Source organism: Planococcus citri, chromosome 2 (genome assembly GCF_950023065.1).
Source record: "Planococcus citri chromosome 2, ihPlaCitr1.1, whole genome shotgun sequence".
Lineage (NCBI taxonomy): Eukaryota > Metazoa > Arthropoda > Insecta > Hemiptera > Pseudococcidae > Planococcus > Planococcus citri.
In genome coordinates this window covers 76,462,986-76,484,900 of record NC_088678.1, presented here as the reverse complement: position 1 = coordinate 76,484,900, position 21,915 = coordinate 76,462,986, and the positions used below count along the sequence as shown (strand labels likewise).

General features: G+C 32.8%; 3 protein-coding genes across 3 annotated transcripts; all 3 read right to left on the bottom strand.

Moving 5' to 3' along the window:
• Positions 1-316: 316 nt before the first annotated feature.
• On the bottom strand, positions 317-11,496 carry LOC135837788 (sex peptide receptor-like). The gene is made up of 4 exons (XM_065353176.1): positions 11,374-11,496; positions 9,675-10,309; positions 9,127-9,595; positions 317-710 (listed from the first exon to the last, which is right to left on the bottom strand). Exons 2-4 carry the CDS (start codon positions 10,277-10,279, stop codon positions 702-704), a joined length of 1,083 nt encoding a protein of 360 aa, XP_065209248.1. The 5' UTR covers positions 10,280-10,309; positions 11,374-11,496; the 3' UTR covers positions 317-701.
• Positions 11,497-12,521: 1,025 nt separating this feature from the next.
• LOC135834535 (pineal opsin-like) lies at positions 12,522-13,852 on the bottom strand. The gene is made up of 2 exons (XM_065348461.1): positions 13,203-13,852; positions 12,522-13,104 (listed from the first exon to the last, which is right to left on the bottom strand). The coding sequence occupies exons 1-2, from the start codon at positions 13,829-13,831 to the stop codon at positions 12,732-12,734; spliced, it is 1,002 nt and encodes a 333-aa protein (XP_065204533.1). The 5' UTR covers positions 13,832-13,852; the 3' UTR covers positions 12,522-12,731.
• A 1,747-nt stretch (positions 13,853-15,599) lies between these two features.
• Positions 15,600-21,908, bottom strand: LOC135837787 (sex peptide receptor-like). Its single transcript, XM_065353175.1, has 3 exons — positions 21,413-21,908; positions 16,234-16,892; positions 15,600-16,139 (listed from the first exon to the last, which is right to left on the bottom strand). Exons 2-3 carry the CDS (start codon positions 16,860-16,862, stop codon positions 15,701-15,703), a joined length of 1,068 nt encoding a protein of 355 aa, XP_065209247.1. The 5' UTR covers positions 16,863-16,892; positions 21,413-21,908; the 3' UTR covers positions 15,600-15,700.
• Between the last annotated feature and the right edge of the window lie 7 nt (positions 21,909-21,915).

Here is a 21,915-nt window from a genome sequence, read left to right as displayed (position 1 = left end):
AAGATCTCATACCAGTAGACTTGATTAAACATATAACACCACAGTATGAAAAGGAGCTGTTGAAGATAATAAACAAAATATACTATGAAGGTACGCTGCTTAAGGACTTCAAATTTTTGTCAAAAACAGTTGGCAAGTTTCACTTTCTTTACCAAAATATTACAAAATAATCTCACCTTTTTTAAACCAATAAACGAAATACAAATAATAATCCCAACTTTGTTCACAATAATTTACATTCATACTCGTACATCACTCTTTTGTCAATAAATTCCAAAAAAGTCCTGTTTTTTTGCAAAAATTATAGGAGTCTTGATCGAGTTTTTTTTGGTAATTTTTTCTGAATTAGGTTAAAGTGTTTCTTGCTCAAGTTTTGTATTTTTTGGGTCACTTTTCCGAGTTTTTCTAACTGCTAAAACAAGCCCTGAATTTTATGAAAAAAGCCTTGAAAAAAAGAATAAGTGATTTTAATTAAATTTTAAAAACATGCAAAAGTGAGTCATTCTAGTGAATAAAATCGTATTATTAATTCACGAGCATATTTGTACTGAGATCAATGTGGGTACATGGTTACACTTCTTCCAACTTGTGTCTTATCTGTGCAGTAAATATCTTCATACCTATTTAGTTCTGTCTTGATGTGAATCGAATTCTGTTGGTTTGAATTTTCATTCCATCGTTTTACTGCGTATTGCGCTGAATCATACATCCTATAAAAACATTAATAAGTAAGTAATTCAATAGAATGCTCTATGTACATTAAACCTACCTACATAGTTTGAAATATTATGATGGTTTTGATAGAGGGGAGATATGCCCGCCCTGCAAGGTACTACATTTATAGGGAATATGCACCCACAGGGTGGTAACACTGTAAGGAGCGTCGGACTTCAGTGCTACGTGCCTGGAGTTCGGCGCTGCGGCCGATTGTTGTATGGTTGAGGTGCGTGTCGCGCGGTCGTGTCGAAGCCATACATCCTCGTTGATGTATTATAGTCTTAACAGACAGGAAAACGTATTATATATTATTTAAGTGTTTTAGTATTTAATTAGTGTTAAGCCAAAGTGTGTAAAAGAGTCTTCCTCTTAAAGGAGTCTAGTATTTGAGCTATTTATAATTATTTGTGTAATATTGTTCGTGCGTATATGCAATACACTTTTATACACGTGCGTATCTCGCGTTTACTTATTTGTGTTTAATATATAGTGCCTTCAGCCGGGGTAAGTCATATTCTTGAAGTATGTAGCTTATGCTAGTATCGTATAGTAGTACATAATACTATATATTAACATTGGCGCTCAACGTCAATACGTATATTTTGCTTATTGTCCATAGACAAAAGAGCCACAGAGCTCTCACACGCTTGCATTTTTAAGGTGGAATTAATCCACAGGTAAAAAAAAGTGGCTTTAGATTTAATCTAGACAATAAGTAGGAGCTTCTATTTGCAATTTCGTGTAGGTTAATTTCCAGAAAATTGGCCATGAAGAGGCGAAGAAGCAAAATTTACTGCCAACGTGGTGTCGTGTTGTTGCTCACGCTCCTGGCCAGAGCTGCGCTGCTGCCGATATCATCGTATGTGTTCGTTGTTGCCGCTGCTGCTGCAACCAACGTTTTCTTTCCAGACTTCGCGCACTTTTTAACAGGCGCAATCCTCATGTATTTTATTTCGTACACAGTACGTGAATAAGTTTTTGTTATTTTATTTTCATAAATAAAATTATCCAACTATACAAGACTGTATATGATTTGTCTGTGTACGTCATAATATGCTCACAGAAGTAAAACAAATACTTTGAGAGTAAAATGTAATGAACAAGTGCTGTAGCACTGATTACATGATTAAACATTAATCAACCTATTCTTCACTTAAAAGAATCTACAAAAATGGATAATCAAAATCCTAATAATCCATTGACGGTGGTCCCACCAACCCTCCCAGACAATGACGCAAATAATAAAATATCAACTGATTCCCAGAAATCAACATGGAGTTTCAAACTCATTTTAATCAAAAACATGATCAACGTGGTATCGTGTGTGTGTGTGTTGCTGCTGCCGCTAGTGCACGAGCTGAAGCAGCTGCTACTGCCGATTCCATGAAACGAGAACAACGCCGCCTCAGTAGCTGCGACCAACGGATTTTTCTTTCCAGTTCTCGAGCATTTTTTATCTACAAACATGCGCCTCATGTGCAATTTTTTCGTATACAATTACGAATCAGAAATAAAATAATTTTTTATACCACATAGTATTATTTCATTGACGTTCATGTCTCGAAATATTTGTATAAAAATACACGAAATATACCATTCATTGATTAAAACAAAGTAAAAATTCAAGACAAATGCCAAAGCATTACAAGTAACAGATTTGTAGTGAATCAACCTGCATTAAATACAATGTCAGAAAATCTGATACTCAATGTGGACAATCCAGCTCCAAATTTATCATTAATGTAATCCCTCCCTCCCACCCGGAGGTAGAAAATAATATTTAATTATTAACTGAGTGGTTAAAAATGACCAGAACATTTGAAGAAAATTATTTCAAACAAATTTACAAAAATCAACCACAATTAGTTGAAAATGTGGGAAACATCTCCGTAGCTATTAAAGACATCGCTGCTGCAGCTGCTGCTGAACTCAAACGAGAACGTTGCCGCTGCTACTGCTCTGGCTAACGTATTTCTCCGATCCTCTCACACTTTATTATAAGTTCACATTTCACCATTTTTTGATTTCTAATTTTATTGAAATAAAATTAGTCTTTGTACTTATTTGTAAGTTTACTCAGTAAAATCATTATTTATACCACAAGGTATACTTCTAATGGGCACATATGCCTAAAAATATTCATAAAAATTGAATTTAAAATTGTGTAAATCACAACAAATTTTCTTTACAAAGAAGAAATTTTCATAGTATGAATATGAAATTGCTAACTAAGCAACATTCGTTAATTATGATCAAATACGATTCAATCATAAATATTTTCAAGGCTGATAATCATAATTTATCACAAAACAGGGAAATAATCCCTCCCACCCTCCCTAATGGGAAAATTATTAAATAAATTTACATGTCACTCTTAGTGAATTTTATAGGTTGTGGACAACCTCATACTCTCCTAAGAAGGGGAAAGGTGAGAAAATCACCACAATCACCTCAATATGGTGCAGAATTCGAGAAATATTCTTCAGAACTCGGAAATATATCCGACAATCTTGGATCTAAAATGCCAAATTTTATCAAAATTAGACTCACAATAGAAGTAAAATGAAAAATTTATGACAACATTGGTCATTCCAAAATTCATTACAAATGACATTTTATGATAATTTGGATTAAAATCCAATTCCTATACCTAGATGGAACATCCATGAGCAAATTAGTAGCTTTTATAGCTCAAAAACCTAATTAGAGCCCTACAACAGGCGAATACTTGAGAAGAGAATTTTCTCTTGAAGGTCACAAAAAAGGGACTTTTCACGAAAGTACTTACAAGTACAACCCTCCGGCAACAGCTGGAAAATTTTTTAAAAATATTTTTTACACCTAATGAGTCAATATTTGGGCTTGAAAACATCAAAGAAAATAAAAATAGTACAATCCTTCTACATGAAGTGAAAATATTTTTAAGAAAATGACACATTGATTCCAACACTGAAAATTTAGCTGACCTTGAAAAAGTAAAGCTAGAATTTATTAATTAATTATTTTTGAACCATCAAATGTAATTACGAAACAATTCGTTAAACATACCATAAGGGAACATCCCTAACGAATCAAACATGAGAAATTGAAAAATCCTATCAATTTAAGAGTAACAAATAACTCGTAAGTACAAGCATTGACACATTATGTCAAAATTATGTGTACAAATTGGCACCTATTTGGTACAAATACCATTTCATGTTCTCAATACCACAGGTATTTTGATTCTAATTGAATGTCTCTACAGAGAGATCTTGAGAAAAAATCTCAACGCTCGTGAGGGGCATGATTATGCAATCTGATAACCACACAATGGACTAGAGTTCAAAATTTCATATTTATTGGATGACAAAACCCATGAAATGTATTCTACCTATCAACTCCAAGTTGCAAAAAGAAACCATTGAGAAATAATTCTTTCAATTCAACAAAAAATGTTGTACTTGGACAAAGATTGGACTCTAACTGAATCCTTCACAAACACAATTTTCTGCAAAAATGCGGAGCATTTTGCTTTTATCATTTCTTAGGACGAAATAGAAAAACAGAATGAATAAATTACGAAAATGGAATTTGTAGAGAAAAATTCTAATTAACCATAGTAAAACAATTACTCCAATTAATTGGCCTAGCTGGCTTACATAGGAATTTCATTCCTAATTATTTGCAATTATTACATTCTATCTATAAGTTGACTCTAGGTCAAAATGCTAAACATGGCAAAATACTTTGGGGTCCAGCCCAAAACGAAGCTTTTATTTTGCAAAATTAAAAACTGAGGTCTGCAAAGACTTGAAGAATTATGTCTTGACACATATTTCACTGAGGAAGTGATGAATGCGATCCTATTTCTTATCACTAAGGACAAAATGATTACAAATATGGGTACTTAGACCTACTCTTCATGCAATGAAAAATTCATCTTGGTTGCTTGAGAACAACAAGTACAATTTCAAAATTTTGAAAAACTTGGAAGCACAGCTTTCACATAAATAACTATAAAATTGAGGAAATTTCAAGTACTCATAACAAAGATTCACTAAAGGAATCTTGTGGGGTACAACAAACCCCAAAATTATGTAAAAAACGTTACAAAAATTTTGAAAAAGAAGAAAATGAATTGGCGGATAAAAAGCCTCAATTAAAACAGATACGAGCTAACAATGCCGACAAATTGAAAAAGGAAAATGAGAATTCCAAAATTTCAGAAATTTCTGTATTATGAATGAGTCCCACAGAACTCAAAAGACCATTGAAACATACATGTTGGAAATTTGCTGACAAGAATATAAAATATTTTCTTCAGAAAATTTGAATAAGTTGATTGAAACTTTGAAATAACCACAGTACATAAGAAATTGAAAAAATGAAAAAATTCATAGAAACTTGATTAAAAATTGCCTACAGGCAAACACCTAGGATGAACATATCCATCCGAGCCATTCTCTACAAAGCACCAATAGGCAAATATGACCTAAGACCTAAATAAATTGAAACTATAGAAATAATAATTTTATGAAAAATCAATTCTCAAAATTTCATAATACAATTGTCACTGACAACTTTCTAAAATCCTCCAAAAATTGGAAAGTCAAATTGATCACGAAAATATTTCAAATATCACATTTGAAACAAGCAATAAATTTTCACTAGGAAAAATTTTAAAACAATTGGTAAAAAATTACCTACAAAGATCTAAATTTTAGTAAAGTTGAAAATACTAACAGCTTTAAACAGGTAACAAGCCTTGTCTCATTGATGGAAAAAGAAACATTCTTTCAGATCTTGTAAAAGAAATGAGTGACCATCACTGATGAAATTAAACAAAAAATGAAACTGACAAACTTGAAAATTCTCAAAAAAGCTGGGGCACATGTACCCTAACCCTCAGTGAGTTACAAACTCACGAATCTGAAAAAATTACAAATGGGACCAAAAGACCCTCTACAACCAAAAAATGACAAATTTTTCACAGAAAAATAAAAATTCACTTTGAAGAATTTCGAAACAAAAACATAATTTCCCAACAGGGAACCAATTTTGACCCAATATGCTGGGGCAATTGAAAATTGTTCCAACATGGAAAATACATGTGAAAACGTCAAAAACAATACTGAAAGTAAAATTTCAAAAAACAAGGTAGAAAATTACCCACTTCATGACGAATACAAAAAGTCATACAAAAACAAGGAAGAGACTTTGAAAATTTCAAAAATGAAAATTCAATACCAAACACAGCTTTGGAAATTGAAAAACTCAGTTTATAAAAATTACCAAAAATAATGAAAATCAATTCAAACAAAAATTTGCAATTTAAACACAGTTTGAAATGCGATTGAAATTAAATACAGATCCGAGCACAAGAATATCAAGAATTCAAATTTGATCTCACAGAGATCAATAAAAAGGCCGCCATGCCTCAAAGAATCAAAAAACGTAATAAATTAGTAGACAATTTTACAAAATTGCTTAAAAATGGCAAACTTGGATAAACACAGGTATCCGATCAATTATTTAAAAAAATTTTGGTAACAAAAAACCAAGCCAAAAAATTCATTCGCGAATAATCACCTTTGAAAAATGAAGGTCATACATGGATGAAAAATATTCCATTAAAAAACCATTTATTTTACCTCTAAAAATGAGGTACCTATGAGTATACAAATACTTGGTGAAAAAGGCACAAAAGTGCTTATTGAATAATTTACTTCAAATTTTCAAACTGGGACTAAAGTTCCTACATTCCTATAATAAAATTTCAACCCACAGATTTGGTAAAATTTTCTAGATGAAAATGGTATCCAGGGGCATTTGTACCCACCTTAGAGGCACAAAATGCCTAACCAAAAATTCTGTATACTTTTAAAAGACGAAAGTCTTCCCTATTGGGTAAAATAGGTACCTAGCTGAAAAATATGAAGCAATAAATAAGTTGAAAACAGCTTAACAAGTATATTTGGTAAAAATTACTAGATCATTGGTCTGAAATTAAAAATCATTCAAAGAAAACTCTGACAAAGAGTATACCAACTAGCTGTGAGGAGATATCCTCGTCTGTAAAATTCCAAGAAAAATATACTAACTATCTCTCTCACACAGTGAGCAAAAATACCACACCAGGGGAAACACACTGCAGTTCCAGCCATCAGGTTGACACGTACCACTTGGCAACATAGCCAACATAAACTACTGGCTTTCAACAGCTGAGGAGGAAGGGGAGTATACCAACGGAACTCCAAACCCAGCAACACGCGCGCTGAATCAAGACGCATCTTGCTGTGAAATACATTCACACGAGAATATCCTGCTTAGCAGATTACATACTCGAGTGCTTTTCAATTTGATTTTAAAATTAGAAGAAAATTCTAAATAAACACTTACAGAAATGGAACATGATAATTCCACAAAGGAAGTTGATTGGAATCAATTCCAAATAATTTAGTAAGTATTAGATTACAATCTAATTTTCAAAATCTGGTGAAATTTTGAAAAATTTACTATAAGCAAAAGACTCACAAAAGAAAAAGATTAAATTTTGGAAATTAGAAACACAGTTTCAACTTCAAAATTGTAGGTACCTATCAGAAAAAAGTAGGTACTGATAAATTGAAAAAAGGTTTGTACCTAGGGCAAAATTCACCAGTATAAAATTTTTTGTCAAATTTTCCACTCGAAGTCTCTTTCAATTTTCGTAGTTTCGAACTTGTTTATTTTTCATTTTTCAAAACGAATGGACTAACGTAAAACTCAAAAACGAGTCTGACTAATTTTGACTTAATTCCACAGTGAATTCAATTTTCGACATTTTTTACAAAATTACCCACAGGGTATAATTTTACCAATTTATTAATCTTCTTTTTGTTCAACAGTAAAAGTGAACGTGTCATCGAGAATTCAGCGTGATTCGGCCAGAGTGACTATAACTGGCACATCGATAAGGCGACGCAAAATTCCGCCGATATGGTTTTTTCCATCTTTGTTGTAATTTTCGTTCAATAGTCAGCTTTAACATCCGACGTTACATTTATCTGGTTCCATGATTTATTTATTTATATTTTTTTTGTTGTGATTACGTTGTACTTTTTCGATTGATTATTGTTGTGTATCATTTACTTGTTGTTCGTGGAAATTAATCTGTTGTTTCGGCCACAGGCTGTATTTTTGTTTATTTTTCTATTTTTATTTCTTCATTTTTCGTTGGACTATTTATTTTTAAGACTAGATTTTTTTTGTTTAATTTTCTTTTTCGATGTGATATCGATAAAAATGTCCAACTCTATGTTATTTTTAGTTGTAATTTTTGTATTTTATTTTGCATCACCGACCGTTGACGCGACATGCTACTACATGTAGCTCACAAGCACCTGAAATCAAAGGTTCGCAGTAACCAGTCTCTCGGCTCGCTTCTCGTCCAGTGTTACGTCTCGTCTATTTTTCGATCGGGAGTTTGAAAAAATTACGTAGGTTTAGGGAAACGTCTTCTTTTCTTTTGATCTTGTCGTGTAGGTGAGTTGTGTCTACCTGGCGCTTGTGGTTTGCGTGTGCTGTGCGTGTTTGCTGTTTGATTCTTGGAATTGACAGTGGGCAGTGCAGTGCACCGGATCATGGGAGCTGGGGGGTGCGCTTTCCTGTGCTCTGGGGCAAAATTTTGGTTTACTCTGCCTCGTTTGTTCCCACAGTGGAATCCACGGGGGGCAGATGGTGGATCCTACATGGATCAACCGTGCAGTTTGGTCATATCTTTCTCTCTCTTGTCCGTGCTTTCCTCGGCTGGATTACTCACTCGCTGAGTAAACCCACGAAGGGGCATATGATAGAGGGGAGATATGCCCGCCCTGCAAGGTACTACATTTATAGGGAATATGCACCCACAGGGTGGTAACACTGTAAGGAGCGTCGGACTTCAGTGCTACGTGCCTGGAGTTCGGCGCTGCGGCCGATTGTTGTATGGTTGAGGTGCGTGTCGCGCGGTCGTGTCGAAGCCATACATCCTCGTTGATGTATTATAGTCTTAACAGACAGGAAAACGTATTATATATTATTTAAGTGTTTTAGTATTTAATTAGTGTTAAGCCAAAGTGTGTAAAAGAGTCTTCCTCTTAAAGGAGTCTAGTATTTGAGCTATTTATAATTATTTGTGTAATATTGTTCGTGCGTATATGCAATACACTTTTATACACGTGCGTATCTCGCGTTTACTTATTTGTGTTTAATATATAGTGCCTTCAGCCGGGGTAAGTCATATTCTTGAAGTATGTAGCTTATGCTAGTATCGTATAGTAGTACATAATACTATATATTAACAGTTTATTTATGTAATATTTCTGATAATTTAGATAGGTACATTAGGTATTAATAAAATTTTAGCTGGAATTTGGCTCGATTTGTAATATACAAAAATATAGGTACCTCGTTGATGAGATCATATGATTCATAAAACGAAGTTGCACGATTTCCCACTGACTTCGCTTCCACTGATATGATATTCGATGAGACGGAGGGAAGTTCAGTTTGAATGTAGACACAAGATGGAGAGGAAATAACCATTTGATTGGTTGTCTCTGGTCCCTTGCCATCTAATCCGAATAATACGCGGAAAATTTTCTCGAATAATTGATGTCTCATTGCGTAGTAAACGACGAAATTGAAACATTCGGAAATCTGAATCAAGATATTGAATATTCCTTCTCCGTAACAGTAATACTTCCCCATGGATTTCGGGCCCTGGTACACGATAAACAGGCAGACTATTCCGTGAGGAATTTCAACTACTACAAATAATACTAAAATGGTGATCACGAGTGCTGTATTTATTCCAGAATCGAGTGTATTATCATCGTTTTCTGACTGTGGAGTATTTTTTCGAGCCATGATCAACCTGAAAATCAATCATTTCTCATGCAGGATTACTTTTTTAGTGATAAGAAGCTCTTCGATAGGTATATTTTTCCACTCACTTGTAACTGATGATAGCAAATGCTACCGATGGTAGTAATTTTATTCCGGCATATAATAATGCTGTGATGGTGAAAAGAGCTGGATGATTTTCCACCGATTCTTCTTCAACTGGCCATACTTTCGGGATGAAATATATTGGTATTAAGAGCAACATACCAAATATGTATCCAGCCAGTATGAATCTACGAGTGGTTTCCTTATCACACCAGTCACTTTTTTTCTGCGGATGTATCACTTCAATGTAACGCCATACAGCTAACATTATCATCATCCAAAGCCCTATCTGTTGAAACGTAAAAGAAATTTCTCCAGAATAGAGCGAAATCATTTCCCATACGTACGTCCTGTGCTCCTGCTTTATCGAACATTGAGTCACTCGATAGAATTCGTGCCATAAACGTGGCAAATAACTGATTGTGGCTAATGATTCTACGATGGCCAAGTGAGTGAAAATGCGATTTGTCGATGAAGCCGTATTTTTTCTAGATAGTGTAATAATTAGTAATGTATTTGAAATCAGCATAATTATGGAAAATGTCAGGTTGACGTGACCTAGAATAATTCTCGTATCTTGATACGATTGATGTTCTGATGTCTCTTCCATTTTGATCTGCAGGTTCTTGTATCTGAATACCTATAAGATAATGTAACATTGGTGATTACTTTAACGAAAAAAACGCCTCGATGTGTCCATCTCCGATTTGAACGGGATGGCGATTTTTAGAAAAAACATGGTATCAAACCCCCATAACATAACCAAAATTTTAGCTGTTCAAATTGATTTCTACACTTTTAGGAGAAATTTTTCAACTCTGAAGAAATTGAAAAATCAAGCTGGAACCTCCAGAATGGCTCGAAATTGCAAAATTTGGATTCAGGGGGTTAGTTTTAAACAAGATACATACAATAATTCGTATAATTTTAAACAGTTTCCTCATGAACAGAAATGCTGATTTTTTTTGAATTTTTTCTTATGATGAATATTCCGGTTGAAAAAATGTCTCTGTAATGTCTGCCTTGAAATCGGTTCAGAAATCTGTATAAATCTTTTGAATAGGTCGATTATAAGCCTCAACTCGATTTTTGGCTGTTCAAATTGATTTTCTCGCCTTCTGGAGAAATTTTAAAATCCTGAAGAAATCGAAAATCACGCTGGAGGCTCCAGAATGGCCAGAAATTGCGAAATTCTGTTCGAGAGTGTTGGCATTAGTTTTAGGAGTAATTTCCATCCTTTTTACCTACTGGAAGAGTACCCGCTTTTTTCCCCCAAATTATCAACTTGAATTTTGAAAAATTTTCCAAAAATTGAAAAATTGATTCAAGCTGCTGAAATTTTTCTTATAGAGGTTTTAGACCATGCTCTTTCCAAAAATCGCGATCTCGTTCAAATCGAAAGCGAATAACTCGAAAACTTGATCAAAAGTAGTGAAAATATTTTTGAAAAAAAAAATGATAATTCACGTTCTACATATTAAGTATTTAAAAATTTAAAAAAATGTATTTTGAGGAAAAAGTGACATTTTTTTATGAATTTGTACCACTAAGTATTTTCTCAATGTGGGGAGAAATTGCTGGCAATTTGGTAACAAGTACTTACCTACTTATTGATTTGAAACCCTCAATGAAATGTTGTGATTAATAATAAAAGAAATCTGTTACGTTGTAGATATAAGTTTAGAACATAATTTCACTTCTTACCTTGGATAAAAATAGTTTCTTGTCAATAGTTGCGCTATTCAGCCTACAAACGAGTTTTCAAATAAGAACACTTCTATACAATTCCTATTTCAGCTGTGCTCTAGACCAGTACGTTCAAACAACACGATCTTATCGATGGAAAATGGGAAAGTTACGATTTATTGTTGTCGCATAATATGTACACAAATTCCTGTAATATTTGTCACTGGGATGTTATTGTTAATTCGAATTTCATCATTTCATTTTAAAACCGAATGAAATGATCTCATTAATTTCAAATTTCCCATTTTGATTGGTTTCTTGAAACATCTTCCTGCTATTCTGATTCGTGGAATGATGAAAATACATAGGTACCTATTCTGCGACTTGTATCGTGAAACGAAAAAATGTTGTCCTTTTCTTTTAAAAAAAATCTAAAAATCTGATGTTTTTTTAATAATTGTCCTATAGTATCGCTTTTTTGCCAGAATTATGCTCACTTTATTGCCAAAAATTCGCCTGAAGAACTTGTTTTTTTACCAAAAAATTTCAATTTTTTGAAATGAAAAATCAGAACATAATATTAATTTGTAACGTTCGCTTTGTCTCTTTTTTTTTTGGTTTTTCTTTTGGTGATTTTTTTCTTCATTTTTAAATGTTTGCTCTTTTTTTTTTCATTTTTTTGATTATTTTCTCAAGATTTTTATTTTTTAGACCTTTCTTTAAAAAAAGATTTTAGCTCTACTTTTGATTTATCATTTTGAAGACGTGGGAGTCTGAAAAAATAGCTCTTCTCTTACGGATGAACAGTAAACCATGAAACCGCCATCATATTTTTCAATATTTTTGACAAAATAAATATTTTAAATTACCCCAAAAAATTTCAAAAAATACATTTATTCTGTTTTTTGAAGTGTTTTATCAGCATCTCATTGATAGAAACACAAATAAGTAAAATTTCTTTCTGTCCAAAATAGAGCTCAAATTCATAGACAAAAAACAGACTTTTTTGAGAATAGTACCTACGTAATTTACCATAAAAAATTTAACAAATTTTCAAACGCAATATTGAAAACCCTTACCAGGGTCTTTTGATATTTTCAGCTTCCGAAGTACATAGATAGGTACCGAAGTATGTATTGAAGATCACAAAAAAGTAAATAAGTAGATTATAGATTCCACATGTTAACTCTTTTATGTCTTTAATAAATCAAAAATCTATATAAGTACATGAGATCTAATTAATTTTGAAAAAAATAATATAATTATGTGTAGGTAGGTATAAATAGTTCACCATCATTTTTTTTCCAACACAACTTGACGACACCGAAGTATCCTTACCTACTCGTACTTATTTCTACACCTATCTAAACAGTTATTTAAATCAATGGTATTATTTTATCTTCTAACGAAACACATCTTTTGCAAGGTAACAACGACTTAAAATTGTCACGAAATTGTTGACTAGTAATGTAATATACAACGAAAGGAATTACAGTATAAATACCTGATAGGAGTATAATAATGCATGAGATCGCCGGAAAACAATCTTTTCGAAATTTCTGACCAAAAATCAATATCAAAATCCTACCCATGGCCAAAGCAGTATTATTAGTCAAGAAAAAAATCGTTATTCCGAGTACCATTTTTGTGGTTCGGTTCATTTGTACCTCCTTCTCTTCCAGTTTCTTGTTGAAGTTTGGTATCATTTCTTTGCGTCTGGCTTTCGATTCTCGTAGAACTCGAATAAATCTGCGAATCAGTTTCAATTCAAATAAATTAGGTATTCCAATTTTTAATGAAAAATTATCTAAACATTATTGGCAATTTATTAGGCCATTGTTGCTTACCTCAAGGTACAAATGGTGACAATTGTGCATGGTATCAGCTTCAGTACAATGTAGAACAGATCGTAAAATAAATTCGATTGTTGTTCTCCAAATTTACCATTTTCAAACTTTGTCGGATGAATAAGTAATACATCTCGTGCGATGTAAGAAAAGGAAAACGTACATATATAAACAGTAAGTACCGCAGCCAGGGTCATTCTAACATTGCAAAAGATTCGTTCCTTCAAAGGAAGAGTAATGGCTATATATCGCCATATGGCCAATATCATTGTATGATATAACGATATATTGTAGAATATTTTTTGACCAGTGCCCAAATAGTACTCTGCTATCATCTCGATCTCTGTGTACGATCCTCGATCTAGCGTATAATAGATGCGATAATGCCAAATACCGAACCATATTCGAGGAATTCCAAAGAGTAATACTATCAAATTGGATATGGCTAAGCTCGTGAATAGGATATTTGATGGCGAGAATACGTTCTTAGCAAATATTATCACAGTCAAGATGCTAAAAGGGATTCCAATCGACTCCAGTACCAGGATCACCGAACCGTACAGGTATTTTGTAATGAAAAATTGCGTTTCGTTCCATGCTGTGCCGCAGAATAGCTCGGAGTGATTCATTCCAGCTTTCGTGGCCTTTAACGTGAGTCTGAAATGCAAACGAAACCGAATTTCTACTGACTTAAAAGCGATCGTATGCAAGTACCAAAAAAAAATTCAAAAAAATGGAACCAATTGAAATTGTTTGAAAATTTTTAAAACGTTGAGCTCAAGCAGCGAAGGAGGGCACATAGGACAATTGCAAAACCACAGATCTCTGCACGAGGGTCCAAAGGTCTCAAAATTTAGATTTTTGGTCACTTTCTCCAAAAAATGACAAATTGTGTCTAAAACAATGAAACTGTGATCCCTATCATATACCTACTTATCAAGCGTTGAAAAGTCGGTCCATAAGGTATTTTTCAGCCCAAAATTTTGGAAAAATTATTCAAAAAATATCAGGAAAAAGGTGATTGAGTAACTACATGCTTTGGGAATCGTATTTTCTAATCACAATTTCAAGTTCATGGAGTTTTGATGCAATTCTGAATTTCTGAGCCTACATGTTATTCAAAAGGGCATTTCTTAAGGACAATTTCCTGAAAATTTTGAGTCCAAAAAATACCCTTGTGTATGCGCAGACTTGAAATGACCCTTGAGCATTTTAGCAATCGGTTTTGAGATATTGAATTTTAGACATGAGAAGAAGGGGGGGGGGTGTTTCATTTTTAGGCTCATCATGTGTTTACATCTACTTAACTATTTGATATTGGTTCGCAATTCTTATATTTGGGCTTCAATATGGATTACTCGTTCGCTCGACGTAGTTCATTTTTAATTCGAATCTCACAAATGTATCACTTTTAGGTAAGTACATATTAATCGATACAAGAAAAGAAGTACCTATGCAGACTTAATAACTCCAAAAGACTGAATGTAAAGTAGCTTACCTTTATAGAAAAAGCACTGAAAGTTTTGAATCTGCTGCCAGGATTCTTGATACAACGCACATTTGAAACGATTCGAAATATAACTGGCATTCATCTTTCGCTTTTTACTCATGTTGATGAAAATGAGAGACTTATATTGATGATTTCATTTTTTATGGCGTGAGGATTCGAGAATACTGAAAACTTTTTATGATGAATCTGAATTTCCGCTGTTTTTTGATCGTGGGTAGATACAAATAACTTTTTTAAACAATAGAAATTTTACATTCTAGGAATAGATATCGATAATAGCTCAATCACTAATACATTGTTAATTGATTAATACCTACGTAGTTACCTACCTACTCCAAGTGTATTGTATCCACATTTCACACCAACACACTACAATAGTTTTAAAATTTCTTCATTGTGCAATTACTTTCTATTCAATAAAACATAAAATTTTACAAAAAATCTGAAATTCTCATGCTTACCTACTCATTTATTTTTTGAAAAAAAAACTGTTTTTAATTTTTCTTGAAAAAATCTTGGATTTTTGAAAAAAGGTATTTAGATCAGCTTTTCAATAATATTTTGTAAAAATTGGTTCGAATGCGAGAAAAATAGACTTTTAAAACTTGATTGCAACTATTTTTTCAAAAAAATTTAAGACCTCATTTTTCTCTTTTAATATTTTACATTTTTGAGCTTTATACCCTTAAAAATTTTCATTGAGGAAAAACTTCAAAAATTGGAACCCTTCTTTTTAAAAACAATATTGTTAAGAACATCATTTTTCAGGAGGAAAAAATTGTAAATTTTAAGTGAGTAAATCACCATAATCTTTTGATATTTTCAGCCCTCAAAGTGCATTAGGTAAGTACCTAGGCATACTTTGAAAATCACAAATGAGCAAATAATTTCATTCAACATATTTAACATTTTTTATTTGATAACACAAAATTCTATATACACGAGATCCAATGAATTTTGAAAAAAATAATATCAGTAGTATCCTTCATCATTTTTTTCCCACACAACTCGACACCGAGGTATCCTTACTCATTTCTATATCTAAAAACTCAGTCAAATCAACGGTATTGTTCTTATCTTGAAACAAAACACATCTTTTACAAGGCATCAACGCCTTGAAATTGTCACGAAATTGTTGACTAGTAACGTAATATACAACGAAAGGAATTACAGTATAAATTAACACTAGGAGATTATTAATGCATAAGATTGCCGGAAAACAATCTTTTTTGAATTTCTGACCAAAAATCAATATCAAAATCCTACCAGTGGTCAAACCAGTATTATTAGTTAAGAAAAAAATCGTTATTCCGAGCACCATTTTTGTGGTTCGATTCATTTGTATCTCTTTCTCTTCCAGTTCCTTGTTGAAGTTTGGTATCATTTCTTTGCGTCTGGCTTTCGATTCTCGTAGAACTCGAATAAATCTGCAAATCAGTTTCAATTCAAATAAATTATTCCATTTTTTAATCGAAAATTATCTAAATATTTTTGGCAATTTATTAGGCCATTGTTGCTCACCTCACAGTACAAATGGTGACAATGGTGCACGGTATCAGTTTCAGTACAATTATGTAGAACAGATCGTAAAATAAATTCGAATGTTGTGCTTCAAATTTATCGTTGTCAGCTTCAGTTGTCGGAGGAACATGTAATAAATCTGGCACGAAGTAAGAAAAGCATAACGTATAAACAGTCAGTACTCCAGCCAACGTCATCCTAACATTGCAAAATATTCGTTCCTTCAAAGGAAGAGTAATGGCTATGTATCGCCATATGGCCAATATCATCGTCTGATATAAAGATATATTGTAGAATATCTTTTGACCAGTAGCCAACCAGTGATCTGCGACCTTCTCGAAATCAGTATACGATCCTCGATCTAGCTTGTAATGAATGTGATTATGCGAGATTCTGAACCATAGCTGAGGGATTCCCAAGAGTAGTACCATCAAATCGGATATGGCTAAGCTTATGAATAGGATATTTGATGACGAGAATACGTTCTTAGCGAATATTATCACAGTCAAGATGCTGAAAGGTGTTCCAATCGACTCCAGTACCAAGATCACCGAACCGTATAGGTATTTTGTAATGAAAAATTGCGTTTCGTTCCATGCTGTGCCGCAGAATAGCTCTGATTGATTCATACCAGCTTTCGTGTGGCCTTTATGGCGAGTCTGAAATGCAAACAAAGCAGAATGTTCGTGTGATTAAAATTTTAGAAAATTTATGGAGCAAAAATCTTGATTAATGACTGGTTCTGTTTGTATGAATTTTGAGTTTGAGCTATCGAATGTTTGATATATTGAAGCTTTTATTTCGCTATATTTTGAGTTTTAAAGCTTGGAATTCCATTTCTATTTATCATCCTGTTCATTTTTTTTCCCATGAATCACCGGTGTTGGCTGAATAATAGTTTGCTACCTATTATCTGATCCTGAATAATACCTAAGTTCCTTATTTAGTAGTTTATGGAATGATGTGATATGAATGTGAAAGCAAACAATCATAATAACGGATGTCACTATCAATTTTGAATGATTACGAGAAATGAAACACTTTCAGGAAACTGTTGACGAATTTTTCCTCGTGCATTGAGTTGGCAAATAGCTTTGCTTTGAAAGTTTTAAGTTTATGGTTTCTAACAGGTACCTGCGTCACTTTACATGGTATCTCAAAGGCAGTGAAAGTCGTGAAAAAATAATGCGTTTTGGCAGTTTTGGCTGAAAAGTAATAAACAATTTGGAAAATACAATTTTCAACTTTGAATGACACGTCGGGAGCCCTTCCTCTTTTACAACATAACTTATCGATTCTCCAAATCTTTTGGCCTCGCTTCACTCGGACATGATCGTTTTTTCCCTTTTGGTAGGTACGCCTACTGTAAAAATTAGACTTTTGTCTTGACTTTCAAAAATATCGAAGATTGCAAAAAAAAAAAGTTTTCTCATGAAAATAACGTAATTTTTTTCTCAAATATCCCACATTTTGCGAAGCTTCTGACTCGTTTTACTCTCGTCAATTTTTTTTCTACTCCAGAATTTCAATTTCTGAAAAATTATTGTTGCAAATTAAAAAACGTCAGAATTGAAAAAAATGAACTTTTCACATCAACAATGATCTCGAATAGTTTTTTGAATTATAAATATTCGAGAGCTTTTGCCTTCGTTTCGCTCGGTTTAATGATTTTCTTTTCTAAAATGATTAGAAAATCACTGTTTAAAATTTTTAAAAGGTCAAGGACTAGCAAAATCGACTTCTGACATCGAAAATACGTATATATTGTTGGGTTACTTATTTCTCGAATTCGTAAAAATTTTTGAGAGATTTTGGCTTCGTCTCGTTATAGATCTTTGTGATTGCTTTGAAATTGAAAAATGTCTCATCAATGTTCGAAGGTGACGTATCATCAAAAAGGAGATAAAAGCAAATTTTTTCATGCATAAATTTCTTGTCTCGTTTAATGTTTTGATCCTAAAACGTGAATATTTTTGCAAGCTAACATCGAGAATTATTTCAGGTCCATTGTGGTGGTGTATTTTGGGTTGAAGGAAGGATCTGTTGCTTCAAACCTTTTGAAAGCAGTACGTAAGAATTTTTTTCGACTAAAAAAATTGAAGTAAATTCATTAGGATAGTTGATGAAAAAAATATTGATGAATTTTGACAAAATGCAGCGAAGGCCTTGATTTTAAATTGAAAGTCTATCAGAATTTTTTAATTAATTTTTCATTCAAATTTTAAGCATCTGATAAAATTTTTCTTTTTATCAGTTTTGGGAAAAATGGCTCGTTCTGAAAAAAAAATTATTATCTATAAATTCTGGGTCAATTTAAGCTATTTTCTTCAAAATCTAAGACCCCTTGTTTATGGTCTTGCTGTGCGGTTGAAAATTTGAAATTACTCAATTTTAGGTAAATTCATCGTGTTTTGAAAATTTTTTCATCTCGAATATTTCGTATTACCTAATCAAGCCAAAATGTTGAAAAAACTCAATTTCTGAAAGTGGGAAAGTATTTTAGCTTGCACTGGATCTCAGGGTGTCTAACAGGTAATGTAAGTCTAAGTACATAATGTAAACATAATGCATTGAAATTCTCGGTAATGTAAGTAATGTAAAGTAATGCATTTTGCCTGAAAAGTGATGCATTTTTTCTCAAAATCACTTGAAATTCTTTATAAACTTCAAAATGAATCGTTTGTTGGAATTTTAAAAAAAATTGTTCATTTTGTACCTCAAAAGAAGGCAACACTGTATAAATTCCTAAAAAAAATTCGCCTTCGCTCTGCATGAGCAATGTTTCAAACTTCGTTTAATATTTCAGAATTTCGAAAAACTCCTCAAGTGTTTTGTGGTTGTGGGGGGGGGGGGTGTTAAGCTGAATAAAAATGTTGATATAGTAATGCAAACAGGTAATGTAAAAGTTATGCATTTCTTCGTTGTTAGACACCCGGACTGGTGCCAGTTTTTGGGTCATAATTGCAAATTTTCAAAAAACTGAAAAAAATTAGTCGAAAACTTGACAAATTTTTTGGTTTTTGGAAATTGCCAATAATTACCAAAAAAAAAAATCCCCCTTTTTGAGCACTCAGATCTTTTTTCCAAAACACCTTCGGTGCTAAAATTTTTTCCAAGTGACCTTCAACTCAAAATGAAGGCCTCCACTAAATTTGATCAAAATCCTCTAGATTTTGTACGATCCACTCTCAAATACATGCTTCAATGTTACGTTCGAGTATGGGAATTGGGAGTCTTGAAAAGAATGGGTCGGGGTAGGGGAAGAGTTACTGAATGCACTAAAAATTTTAAAAATCAATATTCCTGTAATTTTTGTACGTTTTGTTATTATCCTGTCAGTAGAAGATTCGTCAAAAAAATTTACGAGAACAATTTATTTTCTCATTTCGGACCTGATCGATTACGTGAAATCAAAAATCGCAAATGAATCGAGTATTAGAATTCGATTATTAATCGATTTTTGAATCGGAAGTCAAATTTTGAAGTTGAGATCATTTTTTTCATTTCAGGTAAGTTCGATCACGTGAGATCGAAAATCGCACATAACGAAATCGATTTTGATATTCGATTAATCGATTTTTGACCAAGATATTTGAAGAAAAGTACGAGGAGGGGGGAATATGCCTCGAAAAAGTGTTTATAATATTTGCCGAAAATTACTAAATAGGAAAGCTGAAAAATCATAGTTCTTTGGAGAAAGAAAGATGATGGGAGGGAGGGGGTTGGAAAGTGCCTCAAAAATTTGAAACATTAGTCAATTTTCTTAGCTCAAAAATTGGATATTTTCAAGAAGTGAACTTCGAAGAATAATTTCAATCTTAGTAGCCAAAAACTGTGGGAAAGAAACTCGAGAGGGAGTAATTTGGACTTTGAAGGAGCGTATTTGAAAGAAACGAACGAATGGAGGAAGGATATTCCTAGGAAAGTTTTTGAAAATTAATTTAAAAATTTAGGAACTACTGAAGACAGCTCAGATATCACATTTCCGAGTTTAAAAAATGGGCGGAGGGGGGGGGGTGCGAAAATTACTCAAAATTTGTAATATCAGTAATTACTTTGTCGTAACCAGGTTAATTTTGTTAGCTTAAAAATTGAATATCATCTTCAAGAGTGAATTTCAGCGAATAATTTCAACTTCAGGAGCCTAAGGCTGTGGGTTGGGCTTGCATGTGTGTTCCAAAATTTTTGGAAATTTCCACAAATACTGTTTGATCAGTCTAATCACATAAAAACACACCATATCGAAATTGGATAATTTTGCATCAAATTCAAACAGATTGAGAAATTGATGAAGGTCTAATCATTAGGAAAAAAAACCACTTTATCGAAAAAGGTCATTTTACATCAAATTGAAATTTACAAACTAATCATCAGATAAACATATTAGGTAATAATAAATATAATAAATCAAATTAATCCCTTCAAGTCTCACTCATTTCATCAATTTTATAAATGAAGAGGTTCAAATTGATGTAAATTTTCTGTGATCAGAGGGTATGATTAAATAAAATTCCAAATACCTTCTCTCGTTTAAAAATTTTGATCACATTTTGTATGAAAACGTTTACCTAGTTTAGTTTCATGTTTCTCTGTTCAATTGTGGGTACATATAAAATTTGATCAAACACTTTTATTTGTTCAATTTTGTATTTTAGAAATAAATGTGTAACTTACATTTGGGACTTGAAGGTTACGATTCTCTTCAATAATTTAGAGGAAAAAAAACATTGAAAAATCATTAACGTAGAATTTTTATCCAAGTACTGATCTTTCTGATTTTGAAAAAATTTCGACCCTCTTCCCCTCTCACTCTATGTTTCTTGCACCCCAATTGTCCTTTCGGTTCATTTCAAGTTTTTGGCTAGGAAAATTCTTTGATTGGGGGGGGGGGGTAATTTCTATTGCTTTCTACAATTTCGAGGTACCTAAAGGGATGGAATTGAGTTTGATATGTTATAATCTGGTTGGTATGAAGAACCAAAAATGTGAATTTTGTGCGATTCATTCTCTCCCCCCTCACCCAAATCTGAAACACTCTGACAGAATTTTAAACCTACTTGGATTTGAACTTATTGATTTTGGATGAATACGTTTTAAACTTATACACGATACTTTAAAGATCTTGAACATCCGGTACATAAATACGAACAAATACATTATGTATTATGAAGTAGCTTACCTTTATTGAAACAACAATGAAAGTTTCGAATCTGCTGCCAGGATTCTTGATACATAGCACATTTTAAATGATTTGAAATATAACTGACATTTATCTCTCGTTTTCCGCTCATATTGATGAAAATGAGAGATCTATTTCGATGACTTCATTGCCAACACTGTGATGATATCGAAAATATAATACTGAACACTTTTTAACTATTATGATGAATCTAAATTTCCGACATACTTTCGATAGAACGAAAACGCGAATCACTTTTCAAAAAATAGAGATTTTACATTTACATTATTCTAGGAATACGTAGTTAGATATCGCAATATCGATAACAGCTCTATCGCTATACACATTATCAATACCTAATTAATTAATAATTACACCAAGTGTAAGTAGGTACATATATTGTATACACGATAACACACTCGAATTTCGACATTCCGCAATACCACACATATGACATCTTCCTCGAGACTATTAACTAAAAATGCGATGAAGGTATACCTTCC

Excerpts from the sequence above, each read along its gene's own strand:
- LOC135837788 (XM_065353176.1), bottom strand. The coding sequence starts at position 10,279 with ATGGAAGAGACATCAGAACATCAATCGTATCAAGATACGAGAATTATT. Across the intron at positions 9,596-9,674 it reads TTTGCTATCATCAGTTACAA|GTTGATCATGGCTCGAAAAA; the intron begins GTGAGTGGAAAA and ends ATTGATTTTCAG.
- LOC135834535 (XM_065348461.1), bottom strand. The coding sequence starts at position 13,831 with ATGAATCACTCCGAGCTATTCTGCGGCACAGCATGGAACGAAACGCAA. Across the intron at positions 13,105-13,202 it reads GTCACCATTTGTACCTTGAG|ATTTATTCGAGTTCTACGAG; the intron begins GTAAGCAACAAT and ends ACTGATTCGCAG.
- LOC135837787 (XM_065353175.1), bottom strand. The coding sequence starts at position 16,862 with ATGAATCAATCAGAGCTATTCTGCGGCACAGCATGGAACGAAACGCAA. Across the intron at positions 16,140-16,233 it reads GTCACCATTTGTACTGTGAG|ATTTATTCGAGTTCTACGAG; the intron begins GTGAGCAACAAT and ends ACTGATTTGCAG.